General features: G+C 41.7%; 2 protein-coding genes across 3 annotated transcripts in view; one reads left to right on the forward strand and one right to left on the reverse strand.

Annotated features, from left to right (window-relative positions):
- The first annotated feature begins 732 nt into the window (after positions 1-732).
- Positions 733-10,196, forward strand: si:dkeyp-114g9.1 (uncharacterized protein LOC555399 homolog). The gene is made up of 8 exons (XM_012829425.3): positions 733-1,030; positions 1,115-1,394; positions 1,561-1,683; positions 3,739-3,996; positions 4,613-4,704; positions 5,624-5,805; positions 7,292-7,461; positions 9,516-10,196. Exons 1-8 carry the CDS (start codon positions 764-766, stop codon positions 9,713-9,715), a joined length of 1,572 nt encoding a protein of 523 aa, XP_012684879.2. The 5' UTR covers positions 733-763; the 3' UTR covers positions 9,716-10,196.
- Positions 10,197-11,337: 1,141 nt separating this feature from the next.
- Positions 11,338-16,075, reverse strand: part of cep85l (centrosomal protein 85, like) — a 67,078-nt gene continuing 62,340 nt past the window's right edge. For both annotated transcript variants that reach the window (XM_031582054.1, XM_031582053.1), the window contains exon 13: positions 11,338-14,278. In XM_031582054.1, coding sequence (XP_031437914.1) covers positions 14,118-14,278 — 161 coding nt within the window. In that variant the 3' untranslated portion in view covers positions 11,338-14,117. The remainder of the gene's footprint in view (positions 14,279-16,075) is intronic.

The following is a 16,075-nucleotide window of genomic DNA, read 5'->3' on the forward strand; positions in this document are numbered from 1 at the left end:
TTATCTAGCCTATTTTTGTGTGTTAGATTATCACACCATAACTGATGGTTAATCACTGCACAAATGCAGTCCAAAGGGTTCAAAAATATTCTTGCAATTGTAACATACAGAGGCTTATTGGATGTGAGGAGGAATCCTGGTTAAATTCACTCCAAATTGGATTGCACTTGAATAGACACTTGAAAGGTTTCCTTTCATATCTTTGTCATAATTTAGTCATAAACCAAATCAATTTCCAAAACAGGGCAGTTTCTGCTTGAAATACATTTTTAGAAATATCTTTGTCTGCTTTTGTCTGCCTATTTTTTGAGCATATTTGTTGTGTGTGGTAAGGATACTGTATTGTGTTGTACATTTTTTTCTCAAAAGGAAATTGCACACTTTAGGTACCAACATATTAAATTGAACACAACAAAACAAATGTTGCATTTTCTTTGTCCAGCTTCTTTTAGTATTGTTGTTCAGTGACGTGTAAACATTTGGTTTCAATATTCAGCCAAACGTGAAAGGGTTTGTATTTATTTTATTTCAATAAACAATTCACTTCAATCCTTTGTCATTAATTGTGATGAATTCATTGGGAGACCTTTAATGGCTTTTCGACATTCTAGTCACACCACCTTATACATGATCATTAGTGAAGGAAGCCGTACCATTTTAACAGGTGCCATGTAAGCAAGATTAACCACCTGCAATTTCAAATGGTATTTCCCAAATCATTAAAAGCTGTTGCTATCTTGCCTCTAAGTGGCTGTGGGCGAAAATGGCACTTCACGTAAGCTGGGAGCACGAGTTGCAAGAACAATTTTCCCTGTTGTCCGCCACCTCAGTTGAGGTTGAGAATAAGTGCGAGATAGACATTTCACAGTCGGGGAGCACTACAAACGCGTACTTGTTACACCTGTGCGATGAAGTTCTCATTCTCATTTTGCGAGAGCTAGACCCCATGTCTTTGCTGAGGATTGGAAGCACGTGTAGGTCGCTGTTTCGAGTGAGTTCCTGCAACTCGTTGTGGACGCAACACTTCCAGGTAGGTTCATCACAGTTCCGCACCAGTTGTACACCTTTGTCAGGATATTGTTTAGTCTCAAAGCCGTCTCTTGTCATCTCACAGGCCTCCTTCGGAGTACCATTCCCCACAGCCACATGCTCAGCCTCCGCCAAAAACGCCTTCTGTCTCCTCTTCATGTGGAGAGCGCTCTTCCGAAATCTGCACTGTAATAGATCTCTCCAAGAAAAACTGTTCGCAGAGATCCCTAACCCTCCACACAAGTACTGGATTCAGTGGTTGGTTTTAGAAGAAAATGTGCCTTTGCCCTCGGTCAGATTACCCTGTATCGAAATAGAACCTTTATGGGGTGTAGATCAAGACGTGTTGGAGACCAAAATAAAGGGTATGGTAACACTTGATCATTTGTTTGTGTTTTGTACAGAAACCTTTTTTCCCCTTTTGCATAGACTTTTAAAGGATATGTGGGGCCTCTAGTTTTTCAAAGCCATAGATAAATGCTTAGTAAGGTACACTTTTTTTTTTTTTTTTTTCTGTGTCCCTTTTCTCAGAGAAGTGTGAAGACGCTGACATTGTCAAGTTTGAGTGGAAAGAGTTGTATAACCTGGCTGTTGAGCATCACGGAAGTGTTGAGTTGGTGTTTCAGCATGTTCTCAACCAACACGACAGAAATGGTAAGAGACTGCATAATAACATGGGGCAGCTGCTCTTTCAAGTGCCCAAGCAGACAAAAGACTAGTTTCCAATGACTGCACATTCTTGTAGCTTTTGAAGAGCAAATTAATTGCTTGAATGTCTGTCGTCAATATATTCAGATAAAAATGGCTCTTTCAGCAGTCTTAGCCAGTTAAACAATGGCTGTATTGTTTGTTGCAGCTTGATCTATGAACAATTGTGGTACAAATAAGCTTGTCAGTTTTGGGATGAGTGGGTTTCTTCCTGGTTGAGAAATGGTCTTTGGCCTGTTCCAGCTCTTTTGGTTCATCTATAATGTCTGAGAGAGCAGTTTGAAGGCCTTGTGTGAACTTTGTCCCTTTGTTCTGTTTTTTATATATATATATATATATATAAAAAAAAAAACTTTGACAAAAAATGTCAGGAGCCTTCTGAGGGGAAAAAAAAGGTTATCCAATTTGTTGCACTACTGAGCCACTTCAAAGTGGTTCTGATTGGCCGGAGACTCTTTGAGGGGAGGAATTCTGAGGCGTGCTTTGGACACAAGGACTGTTTCCTCTCGGAGGATTAGGGCACAGATCCCCCTGTGGCCATCCGGCTGAACTTCACACCCTCTGCAAATAGGGGACCACACAGTAAATAAATCTCCATCCTTTTTTTTTTTTTTAGCATGGTAATTGGCGTGATGCTAAAGTTCTGTATACGTAACCCTTCATTCCTACATTTAATTCAACTCCGTTTCAACTTGCAGTTTTAATTTCAGTGTCATTTATTCAACTTATTATAATTTCATGTCTGAGGTAGGAGGCACTCTTTCACTGAGCGCTGTGGGCAACCTGACTCTTCTAGAATCATGCATCCGTGTCATGAAACCTGCTGCAGTGTACCCTCAGATTAATCTGCTGTTCTGCTCTGCAGCTTTTTTAACTATTGCAGGATGGTGCAAAATGAATCGATTTGCGCTTTGCTGTGAGTGCTTGTTACTGAGCCAGACACTGTGCTTGGTTTCCTTCAGGTTTGTGTTCCTAATCAGGCTTGCAGAGTGGAATAATGACATTGAGAGGAGAATTGATGCCTTTTTGGTTAGTTTTTTTTAAACACCCATCTTGGTGGATATGGATGACCACAGGGTGCAGTTAACTTATTATAAATTATACCGGAATTGAACTATTAAAGTTTCACATTTCTCGTGTATGTCCTCTGCATTGTGCTCTCCTGTGCTTTGCTTGTGTTTTTTTTTATTTTTTAATCAGTATGTTTCTCTCTTGGTTTGAAGCCTGTGCGAACGTGGTGGTTTTGTTTATCCTCAAGCGCACAACTTTGACTGACGAAAGCTCTTTGACCAACAGCAATATGATGACCGTGGCCTTCTACACACTAGAAGGTCATTTTGTAACGTTGGCCACAGATGCGTGTACGCTCCTGTGATTAACTGGGAAATGGAGCGGAACTGACAGATTCCCACAGTGTAACCAGCTTAGTGCAGAATGAGTCAGGCCAACGGAACGCTGAGGTCTGTGACACTTTGCCGGCGGGCAGTCCAAGTCTGTCTGTTGTTGTTGATGAGCATGCACAGTAAAGAACTGAGTAAAACTAACATGCATTTAATGCAACAGCACTTAAGAGTTGAACCTAGAAGTCCTTAGAAATTCTAATTTTATTTCTGAGCGCGCCTCTCCTTCCTTCACACTTGCCTCTTCACTTTCTGCAGCCTGTGTTGCTTTAGGGATTTGGAGTTGATTGATTTGGAGTTGATTGATTTGGAGTTGATTGATTTGGAGTTGATTGATTTGGAGTTGCCACATGAAGCTATTTCACTGGCATTTAACGTCATATAAGGCTTCATTGTGATTTACAATTATTAATTGGTTTTAAGGTGTCTTGACTATTGAGGTATAACAATCAAGCTACAGTTGGTGGTGCTTACGCTCATTGGTTCTCCCAAGTAATTAGTTTAAGTAACCACTAAACCAGTTCTAGTGCTGAAGTTTTTGAAAAGTTGAAGTGTATGGTGATTTAATAGTCATTTTGTTTGTTTTTTTGAACCCCGTCAGACCACACTGAGCTCCAGTCCATGTACAGGCAGTACAGCCAGTGCCGCTTCCAGTGGCTCTTCACCTACTGGCTCTTCCGGCAGCCACCGCCCTTCAACCGGCAGCTGCGCTCCATCTACCTGCAGTGGCGGCAGCACAGCAAGAGCAAGGTGGCTTCCTGGGGCGAGACGCTGTGTGACGTCCACTACCTGGCCTCGCTGCACCGCATCACCAGTGACTACTGGAGGGGCAGGCTGGCACGTGGGGATGAGACTGTGGGTGAGTGGATGTATGGTCCCCCCCCCCCCCCCCCCCCCCCCCAGGATTAAATGCCCTACTGCGAACCACAATATATTTCAAGGAAATTACTTGTAATATTGGTTTGTCTTTGTTTTTATTGTCTTGGTTGGTTTGGATTATACCCCATTGGCTTTAGTAAATTGCATAATATCAAGTCCAGTATCTTTTTTTTCATTTTCATTTATGTGTTTAAAAAAAAAAAAAAAAGCCTACAAAATGTTTTTGATCAACCTATGCCATGTGATGCCAGTTAGTGATATCTGCATCGTGTTGGGAGGGCTCCACTGAACATGGCATCTCAGGAGGCACACAATTGGAGTTGCTTTAAAATGGTGCCCCCTCCAGGGAGTGCCTCGTCGCACATCCCTGTTATTGATTGGTTTTGTATTGCACCGCAGGTTCTAGGCTAATTTGAACATTCTCACAACCTTTCCGTGGATTTGAATAATTTGATACAGTTTAACTAAACATGTCTCAAAAGGTTTGTTTTAACAGATGGGGAATTTGTCATTATGCTTCAGCAAATGGTGATCAGATGGTACGAAAATGAGCTCTGTTTACTCAAATGTTTTGCTCATCCCCACTCCCCCCATAGGAATCCAGACAGTGGAGAACTACTTTTCAATGTGCAAGTCACTGGTCGCTTGGATCCTGGGCCGTGATTGGGGGAAATTGAAGCGCAAAAAGGTATTGACCTCTCCCACAAGGAAAGCATCCTTTAGTTTATATGCAATGATCAGTCTCTGATAGAGTTGAATTTTATTGCAGTAGATTTAAACAAGGATAGAGTTAACAGGCTACAGAGTACAAGGTGAGATGAGGTTAGTTGCTGGCATTGTATGATTCCTCTTGTTTCCTACAAGATGAGACCCCTTTCAGCATCCCTACAAACTACTCACACACACACACACACACACACACGGCTACATCTGCACATCCGAGTCTGCAGTCTCCTCCCTTGGCATTTAAATGTTATGCCAGTGTGAATCGGGCAACATTAAGCGTGCTTGCTTCATTAGCTTGTTGCGGCTGATTTCACAGGTCACGGCTGCAGCCGGTAATGGCCAGGCACACGCTGCCCATCTAATGACTGTTTAAATGGATTACGGGCATATCAGTGCGTGTCCCACTCAATTACTCTGCATGCGCCCTCATTTATAACACCAGCCTATAGCACCCGTGGGCAAGGCTGTGTTCCACACGCTGTTATGTGGGGGGCACTGATGGTGGGGGAGTTAATTATGCTTTTGTCTTGATGTTGGGCGAGCTTCAAAGGGCTGCACTGTTGTAGTGCTGTGTTGGAGAGGCATTGCTGGTGAGCCATAGGTTGACCTTTTGAGCAGCATTTTGGTTTGTCTGTCCACAATGTTTAGTAGTTTTACCGCTAGGTGTAGTATCTTCATGTGGTTACTAAGTTGGTGAATGCATCTACACTTAATTATCCCTCATGGGGGAACGTCACTGGCAGTAAACGAAGGACAAAACTAACACCATTCCTTCAAACATTACATGACCTCCAGTAGGTATTGAGTACATACTTGTGCCTTTTTTGAAAGTGTGCTGTTGAGCTGGCAGACTGCCGCTGATCCGTCCAGGATGTTTTCAGGTGTATGAAGACACCCTGCAGGGCGTGTACCTGCTGCTGCGCAGGGAGATGCGCGAGACGCTGGTGGAGCATGAGCGCTTCTGGCAGGTGGCCAAGGTGCAGATGAGCCGCGTGTGTGTGCTGGAGGAGACGGCTGCCAACTACGTCAACTGGAAGATGATCGAGACGCTGCCCTACTACAAGTGAGTCTGGGCAGTCAAAGCCAAGCGGAAGCAAAAGACTGTACATTTTCTAAGACTCATTTTACTAATTGTACTCTACTAATATATATATATTAGTATAGGTACAATTATATATATATATGAAAATAAAAGGTACTTTGTAGATTTTTCTTTTCACCCTAGTGTCTAATGGTCAGATCCAAAGATGTTACATTTTTTCAAAAGTGACTTGAGCAACCTTTTTTGATCTCTTAAGAGAAATAATCAAAAATAACTGTCTGATTCATAATGATTTTATTCCATAACTTTGTTAGGTCTCTCTCCTTTCATAATATCAGAGTACTGTGGGTTACAGTTCCTTTCTTCAACTTCATGAAAATGCTCGATCAAACTGCCTGAAACTTTTATGAGTGCTCAGCATTCAAGGCAGGTCTCAGCTTTTTTTTTTTGCTTTTTTATTCTAATGGAAAAGGAAACTTTAAAAAGAGTTGCACTAAAGTCCTTGAGTCAGGCTACTGGTCGCCTCTGAGACTCTCTCCCGTCAGGACTTTGAAGTTGCCAGTGCTGCTCCGCTTCTCACACCAAACGTTCCTCAGGCTTCAAACGCCGGGCATGGAGTAGCTCATGAAGAATGAGGAGTTGCCCCTTTTTTCTTTTTTGAAGAGGGAAAGGGTGAGTGATGTCAGGAAGTTTTGATGTGGAGCCTGCACCGGCAACATCCGGTGGGTTCTACTGAGTGGGTTCTATTAAGTCGGTTCAAATCAAATGAACAATTTTATTGCTAAGCCCATCTGGTGGTGTTTTTATTTTTTTATAAGGGGGCAGTTGTGGTATTCTTGGTCTATCCTTGGTCTATCTGGTTAAATGTGCTGCCTCCAAATGTTTTCTTGGCAGTGTCACTTTGCCACACAGAGCCACAGGATTTGTGGCTTCATTGTTTTTTAACAACAAAAATGGCAGAGATGTTTGTTTATATGAAACATATGAAGTGTTGGACTGTTGGATTGTAAAATTTGATAATTTGAAATTTTGGTAAATCGGGCAAATATCTTACTTTGCTGAAACCAGGGTTCCCACGATAATGGAAATCCTGGACAAGGCCTAGAAAAGTCATGAAACTTATTAAATTCATTGAAAGTCATGATTTTTGTCATGTAGGTCTATTTGTATTCTACACTTCTATGCATAATGTTTAGTTGTGTGAATTTCTGCAGTGTGATTTTAGTATTCACTTGAATTCTATTCTATGAAAAAAGAATGGAAAAGGTTGTTTAATTTTCATTCGGTAATTAGGCCCAACATGTTGAGTAAAGTGTGCAATTTTGTGTACTAGTAAGTTGAGAGGTCCTGGAAATTCCATTAAGAGTACTGGAAAAGTGTTGACATCTCAATGAAAATGGGTGGGAACCCTGTGTAATCCCATCTGTGAAGGTTGTTTAAGAACCATACCATTTTTGTGCATAATTCATATTTTCACTGCATCCTTTTTACCTTGCAAACCTTTCAGACTGTACCTGGTGACGGGGAACTCCCTCTATCTGGACTACGTGAAGGGCTTTCTGCGCAGGAAGAGGCTGATCCACAACTGGCTCTACCTGGAGGAGAACACCTGGGCCAGGCAGCTCCTCCCAGACGAGCTCTTCTCCCTGCTGGAGTTCGACACCAAGATCGCCCAGGGTAAGGCTTGTGCTCTGCCTCTGGTCTGCTAGTTTGACTTGGCCTAGGAGAGGATTTGTGTCTGGAGCCTTTGTATACATTTGAGTAGGAGGTTGAGGTTTTCATGTGTTTTATTTTGAGAAACTATACACCTAGGTGAAAGGGAAAGAGGCCTTTTTAGCACTTGGTTTCCTGAAATAACAGTAGCTAGATGGCTGAATAAAAAAAAAAAAAAATGCAAGTGTAGTCTCAATAGCTGGTGCTAATTACTCTTCAGTGACCTTCCCCCTGCCATCCTATGGTTACACTGATGCAGGCAAAATTAAGAGTCCCATTGGTGCTGTCAACAGCCTTTATGGCCAGTAGTCCTCGTGACGGTGGCAGAGTTGAGAATATGCCGTTCTGGCCTTGGTGCACTGTGAAATGCCAGTGCTGGTTTGTGAGCTGTAAAACACTGTGTGCGCAAGGGCCACAGTATTAGATTTATGGTTCAAATAATAAGCAGATTCACTACTTTGTGAATATCAGGGTGTGCCACTTTTCCAAGTGCTGGGGCATTAACACGTTCCTGTGTCCAATCCCAAGAAATTGACGAACCAGGGAGGACCGATGCACTTAGTTAAGCAGGCATGCAGTCAGATTAGTTCAACAGCCCCTTATGTTTTCATTCAATATTCCATTTGTGCAAGAATCGATTAGCTTTTGAGGTGGCGCAAAGCAGTTTTGTTCACGTTCAGTCTGCATCAAGGGGATAATATCCAGATCTGTGGTCAGGGCCGCTGAGTGAGCCTGTGGTGCGCGGTGTTCACCTCCGGCTGTCTGCACGCCGGTCTGGCCCATTCATCATTCATCCCACCGCGTGTCGACGGGCCGTCAGCGCTGCGTGAAACGCCTGATTAGGATTTATCAGATGTGCTTACTTCTTGACTCTGACCCTTCCTTTTTAACGCCCCCCCCCCCCTATCAGACACCCAACACAGGGCTCATTCATCATATTTAGCAGCCTCAAAAAAGAGTTAAAAACAAATTGGTTCGTGAGAAACCCATATTGTTGGTGTGCTGACCGTGTGCTGTGCCCACAGGGAGATTGTTATCCTTGGCTGCCATCTGTTTTGCTGGGGTGGATTTAAAAGGGAGGTAGCGTGCAGTTTAAGCCTATAAGGTAATGTGTTGAAGCTGTTCAGTGACTATGTATTATTAATTAGGAGCAATGATGCACTGTACCGAGTCCGTGAAATGGCCTGGTCATAAAATGGCTTGTTGGTGTGTGTGTGTGATGTCAGCGTACCAGATGCAAAACAATGACTACGCTACAGGGTCAGTGCTACATGCTACAGTGGTGTATCTAGAGCACGGATCATGACTGCAATGCATCGGCTCTTGGTTGTCTTGTCAGTTCCCTGGTAGGCTAATATATAATGCAAATGGTTAAACATGGCAATTCGTGGTCTTCGGTGTCCAGCTTTGCTGACATGACTGGAAATCAAACCCCAAACTATGATGCAGTAAGGGATGTCTGCTGCCCCATCAGTCTTGATTACTTGGGTGGCTCACTGCTGACGTCTCAAAGGCCTTGATTGTCCTTGCCAGTCTTTGATGGACACCAATCAGAGAGGGAGGGAGCAGGTTTTGGAAGAATGTGTTGGGGTGAACAGTCTTCCTCTGAGGAGAACAAGGATCTTTTAAAACCAGTCGAACAGGATCATGCGTTTTTATGAGCGCTGAAACAGAGGTCAATTAGGTGTCTACACGGATCGTTAGCCAAGTAGGGGCAGGGCTGTGAGTATGCAGATTAGCTCGTCCAAAGAGCCAAGTGTGAGTAATGCTCTTCAACCAGCTAGCTACTAGCAGAGAACCATTTATCTTTAAGGGGAGGGCAGAAATTCAGAAAACGCAGAAATTCTTAACATCTTTGAAGGTTCTTGACTAAAATGAGAAGGGCCCTCACACAAAATGGGAACATTCATTCACACTGGCTTATTTTGGGATGAGATTGGCCACACTTGATGTGTGCACTGACTGACTTTTGTGTGTGTGTGTGTGTGTGTGTGTGTGCGCACACTTGTGCTCTGCAGACAGTCTGCATGGAGACTCTACGTCTGCGCAGCTGAGCCGTCTCATCTGGCTGTACCTGCACTCCGGACACCAGCTGTACCTGGAGGCGGTGAAGGGGATGGTGCTCGAGTGTGCCCACGCCAACCTGGGCTTCTACCAGTACCAGACCGAGGCGCACGATCACGCCCAGGAGCACTGTGCCCCCCATGGGGGTCGATAGCCTTGGCCAGCAGCCAGTTTTTTTTATTTATTTTTTTATTGTCTTAGTTCTTTTTAATGCCCTCTATTTAAAGAAATGTTTTTACCTGCTGTTTTTGTGAAGGTTTCCAAGTATGTACTAGAGCACTCTTTGGATGTAGAAGTTTTAAAAATCTTTTAGACTTGTAAAAAGAGAGCATCCATCATGGCGTGTTAGAGTGTTTCTTCAGTAATGTGTGCCTTTACAAATATTTTGATACCTCTTGTAAATATTTCGTAATTGTCTGGATTTACATGTTGAGCATCTGATGAAGTACCTTTTTTTTTCCACTTTCCCTAGTGTTTTCCTTTCCCTAGTTTTCTTGTTTTAAATACATTCTGTGATAAGATTTTGCAACTTGTACATATGTGTATATCTGCTTTGTATGGTTTTATCATGCATATGTATTGAATGTACGTGTAAATGTCTCACCCCCTCCGCTCATCAGTGAATCTTGGATTTGTTTTTGTTCACATATTTCTCATATCTATTTTTAAATCATGAACTATGGCTCATGATTTTTTTTTTTTTCACATATATTTCTAATATCTATTTTTAAATGATGAAGCAGTTGTGTAGGATTTTACTATAGCTCATGTTGGGTTTTTTTTTTCCCCAGTTTTTTTTTTTTTTTTTACATCAGTGAATCTTGGATTTTTTTTGTTTTTGTTCACATATTTCTCATATCTATTTTTAAATCATGAACTATGGCTCATGATGATTTATTTTTTTTTTCACATATATTTCTCATATCTATTTTTAAATGATGAAGCACTTGTGTAGGATTTTACTATGGCTCATGTTGGTTTTTAACAATGTGTCCTTATAACTGGCATAACTTAGATCTTGGTTCATGAACAATCATAACCTGCCATTCAGGATGACCAATAAATCCCTATTGAGCTTCTATCTTGTCATGTCGTCTTGAATTTCATTGCCTAAACCTCTTCCCTCATCTTAAATATATGATGGTGGAAGTTATTTTCTATAATGACTGTCTCATGTAACCTTTTTGTCAAATCTTTCAAGATTCATTAGAATATTGTGAATGGAACACTAAATTACTTCAGTGAACAGCATCAAAGTTAGGCCTAGGTCTCTAAAGGCATGGTTGTACTTTAGGTAAACCTTATCATAGGATTTTAAATGTCACACGCTTGCATATCAATAATGGGAAGTCATGGTGCACACCAGATGTCCTTTCATTTTTGAAAGCAAGTCAAATTTTAAAATGGAATGAAACTTCCAGACGAATCTGTATGCTCATATATATTTCTCAACCTGACATGCTGAGATGGTAAATTTTTTTAACAGGTGTTTTCATTGAAGTTTAGTATTGGTCCATCTCTTTCTGAGGGATTATTTTGATGTCATTTATTCAGATTGTTCTAATTGAGAACTTTTAACTTCTGTCTTGCTTGACATGGAATTTATTTTAACAAAAAATAAATCCCTTCAGGACAAGTTCGTCCTGTCGGGATTTATATTTCCATAATGACCGCGGGACTATACATTATCCCTTACATATTACACTAACCTGTTCAAGACTTACAAATTACTTGTCAAGTACTTATTATATTGTCTACAGAGAAAGAGGACACTTGTTTTTAGAAAAATATTTTATTTACCATCTGTACAAATAAAAGAGCCAAAAAAATCACCTGCTTTACAAAATGGAAAAATACTTGTTAATACTCTATGAAATTCATATATAAATAGAACTTTGGCATTCATAAAATCTAGCTGAAAAAACCCCCCCTCACAAACAAAAATTACAATTTAAACAAAAATGTGAGAAGAAAAACAAATTAAGCCAGCCAGTGGCTTATAGTCAGTCCACAGTGCAGCGAGTCGGCAATAGCAACCTGATGCTGAAGCCCTACCCCTTTTTCTTCCAATAGCTGATTTGCATGTGACTAGATAAGTCATGTTCCACACAAGATCATAGACCCAATCACAGCCGGCATAAACCTGAGTGCTCATGCGTTGTTTGTGGCTATGGCTGTACGTTTCATGGCGTTTCTTTTAACGAGGGGTTAACAGCAGCAAATGTGTTGCCTCCCAAAAAAAAATAATTAATGGAGAAAGAGAAAAAGGAAAACAATATATAGATGATCTGATCAGAACAAACCTTGAGACAGGTGGTAAAACTGAGCAAACTCAGATGACTACTCGACAGAAGTAGTAGGAGCTTAACAGTACTTATGAGCCTGACTGCGCTCCACTCTGTGGTAAATACCTGATTAACTCAATACGTTTAGTTACATAACTCAATATATTTATAGCCATGTCAGTTTGTGGGGTTGGAAGTTTGTGTCTGCTGCATAGATTTGTGAAAGGCACCAAAAAAAGCTAACCCATCTTCTCTGACATTCGCTGGTAAACGTGAAGTTGCATAGCACGGTACAGTTGTGTGTGTGTGTGTGTGTGTGTGTGTGAGAGACGCTTTGCGTTGTGAAGTCCCTTTTTCCTCAACATGAGTCCAAATCTGGTTCCGTCTTTACAATCAGTTTGACACTAAAAGCACAGCACTGGTTTACAAGAACATGCACAGTAACATTTTGTTTTTCTTCGAGAACGTCATTTTGTTTTGGAGAACATTCATCAAAACATGCAAAAGAAGCCGGAGAAGGGCCATTCCTATTGCTATGTAAATACAACAGTACACTACCTTAATAGGTCTTGAAAACACAAATTAAACATCAAAATGCATGACATTCATCACGTTTGCAAAACAACAATTAAGAATTACGCAAAAGGTTGTCATGACCAAATCTAAAAAAAATTATAATAATAAATTATCTTATTTCACTGACGGACACAACTGTATTGTGGGCTGTAGGACTTTGCCCTAAAATGTATCACACTATCTCCAGATGTTTTATCACACTATCTCCAGATGTTTTAGCTGAAGTGCCGTGCAACTTGTAATGTAGAGTAAGTTTACGGTTAAGTACAAAAAAAGTAAACATAAAAATCTTTACAGTTAAACTCATCTCAGTTGTAGAACACCAAAACAGGTGCAGATAATACTGTCTATTTAAAATACCTGAGGAAACAAAACATATATCAATATTTTGCATTGCTAGGCGACATGGTCGTCGTTACAAAACAAAAGGTATACATCCACAGTTACACCGAGAGCGCTGTGCAACAATGACCTCATGATTATTTTTTCAGTGTGACCATCAAGGTCATCGCAACAAACACATCTGAAAGAATTGTTCAGAATTGTTTTTTTTCCTCATAGACTTATTTCCTCAACAGATGTCTTTGGAATACAAAATGGATACCAGCAATCCAAAGCATTACTATCATTTTTTGTAACCAAAGCTATTTATATAATCACTAAAACATTTCCTGATTATTGGTACTAACACACTATCCGAAATAATATTTATTTCTTTTTACAAAAGACCTGGTGTTCAGCAGAGTTGGCTTACTGCTAATGTCATAGAGCATGGGCATAACCTCTGTCTGAACGTTTTTGCTTTCCTGTGTTTGCTTTCCCTTTTATGCGAACACGACTATTGAATCTCACATACCCCAGAGTGGCCAGCCATGGCGGAAGGAGAGAGTGACTAAGTCTAAGACTAAGAGAGACATGTTGCCACATCGACCAGCGAGTGTCAACACGAGAGGAGTAAGAATGTTATGGAAGGGGAAACCATGACGACAGTTTTCCTCAGTGGACGACAGATAGTGAGATGGAGGGATAAGAGGACTTTGACTTTGTGAGGCACTTTACAGAACAGCACTGGTGTGTTTCCCTAATGGCCAGTGAGACTGCATTTATTAAGGACAACATTTCCCATATTTCAGTTTCTTCACAGACAGACTGGGTGGGATCAAACACTCACCACCCATGAGTATAACGAATCCCTAAGTATCAATAAATAAGAGTCAGATGTAAAACAGAAATACTAATAAAAAACAGGCAGAAATACTGTACAACTTCATATTCCTTACAGAACAAAACTAAACTGAAAAAACACACACATTCCCATCGCAAGCCATGAAAGGGGCGACATATGAACCCTTTTCTCCTCCAGATCCCAAGTGGAAAAGCTAAAGCGCGACGTCCCTTTGTGAAACTTTCAAAAAAGCTTGGTTCACAGCTTGGTCCAACATTCAGTAGTCGGGAGAAACGGTCCATCTGTCACAATCTACAGTGGACATGAAGGAGAGCCTCTCTCTGCTTGCTTTCTCTCTCTGGGTATTCCTTTTTATTTCCCTTCTTTGGATTAGATGTCTTTGTATGTTGATCTGATCCACAAAACTAAACAAAACAGAACAAAAATAACACCCTGAGGATAAGGGGGAGAGTGGATGTGGATGGAGGAGGAGGCGGCGAAATGAGAGAGGTGAGGAGGATGGGCGGTGGTCACTGCGTGACGCAGTTGTCCCCCATGTCCTGGGCGTAGCGGTCGGAGATGAGTGTGCGCAGGTCGTCGATGTCCTTGCGCAGCTGGCACACCTCACGCAGCTTGGCCCGCAGGCCGTCCTCCTCCGGAGACTCAATCTCCTCACCAGACACACCCATCGCTGGAGGAGAGAGAGACAGAGAGAGGCGGAGGAGGGGGGGGGGGGGGACAGAGGGAGGAGGAATGGAGCAGAGGAGTCAGAGAGAAAGAGAGAGGGAAAGAATGTGGGATAGGACAACAACACAAGGAACATAAGAGGAGAGGAGAGGAAGAGAAAAAGAGAGAGAGAGAGGTATATTAGTATCTCATTTCCAACAGGTATAACGCTTTTCTGGATCCGGCAAAGAAATGGTCATGGGTGCATAGCAGTGCTGACAAATTACAGATGGACCATGACGTCATCACTTCCATCATGTTTAATAGAAGCACCTGTTAATACCAGAAGAGTTCCTGGGGATTCAGTGTGTGTGTGTGTGTGTGTGTGTGTCTGTGTATTTGTGTTTTAGTCACTCTCAATGCATATAACCATTTTTCATATGAGAGAGGTGTGAGAGGGTGCTTGATCTGAACCCTCTCACAGATGTCCTGAAAACGCCTGTGTTTTGATTTTTTTATTTAACCTTTATTATTTAACCAGGAGAAAACCCATTGAGATTAAGAATCTCTTTTTCAAGGGAGACCTGGCCAAGACAGGCAGCAGCATACATACAAACATAGTTACAGACAGAAACACAAAAGAAGACAACATTTAGGAAACCCTACCCCTGTGTGTGTGTGTGTGTGTGTAAGTGCGTGTGTGTGTGTGTGTGTGTGTGTGTGTGTGTGTCAGGAGGGAGAAAGAGAGGAGAGAGAAAATCTATTCCAGGGACTCAGACAGGACACATGACTTGGGACAAGCCTGAGGCAAACCAACCAACAGACGGAGAGTTGAACTGAACACCCTCAGAATAATCCCCTCATTTCCCACAGCCTTTGCTATAGAGGCCAGCTAGTCTCTCTATCCCAAGTCACAAATCAGAAAAAAAGATGGAAGCAATTTAAGAAGAAAAAAAAATACAATGTTCTGGAGGTTATTATTGCACACGTCAGAGTCTATTCAGAAACAGGCGGAGACCAGTGAGCCACAGACATTATCAAAGAGAACAAGAAACGCTTACAGACAAAGAATGGGGAAACAATGAGGTGAAGCAAAGAAAGATGAAGGGTCTGTTGTGCAAAATCTACCACAGAAGGAAATACATGCAGATGAGGCTGCCTAAGGCCCACTGAAATCTCAAGGAGTGAAGTAGTCACTGGTATCGATTGTCAGTGAGGTAAGGGATAATGTATAGTTCGCCAGGTCAGTATAGGAAAAAAAAAATCCCAACAGGACCCCGATGTGCAGTGGAGGCGTCTTGTTTCGTTCTGAACGTGTTCATTTTCCAAAACTGACCGGCGGAATATACATAATACCGCTAGTTAAACTGTTACTTGACAAAGCGATAAAAGACATTCCTCCAAAATATCTCTTCAAGCAAATAGATTTGTAGCAATGTATTACTTGCCGACTTCAAGTTACACCCAATTTCCATGTCAATGGACTACTTGCAGAATGATATGAAAGCTCTGAATTAGAAGCACAAAACCTGTTGCCAATGGCAGCGGTTAGTCATTTTTTGAAGCAGCAATTACAAAGAAATATCAGTTGGGATGGCCCATTCAATTCAATGGAACTTTTTGCAACATTCTGAGGAGCTGTATAATAATCAAAAGCACTGAATGTGCTTTATACACAGTTCACTGAACTCAACGAACTTCAACGCTTATTGAGCCAAGCAGAACTATTTCAAAACAAACAAACAAAAGCGTGTGTGTGCGTGTGTGTGTGTGTGTAAGAGGGGGGGAGGGCAGGACGACACTACTACTACAGGGCTGACAT

The sequence above is a fragment of the Clupea harengus genome, chromosome 15 (assembly GCF_900700415.2).
Source record: "Clupea harengus chromosome 15, Ch_v2.0.2, whole genome shotgun sequence".
In the NCBI taxonomy this organism is placed as follows: domain Eukaryota; kingdom Metazoa; phylum Chordata; class Actinopteri; order Clupeiformes; family Clupeidae; genus Clupea; species Clupea harengus.

Coding starts and splice junctions, on each gene's coding strand:
- si:dkeyp-114g9.1 (XM_012829425.3), top strand. CDS start 764: ATGGCACTTCACGTAAGCTGGGAGCACGAGTTGCAAGAACAATTTTCC. Junction 1,684..3,738: donor CAACCAACACGACAGAAATG/GTAAGAGACTGC, acceptor GAACCCCGTCAG/ACCACACTGAGCTCCAGTCC. Junction 5,806..7,291: donor GAGACGCTGCCCTACTACAA/GTGAGTCTGGGC, acceptor CAAACCTTTCAG/ACTGTACCTGGTGACGGGGA.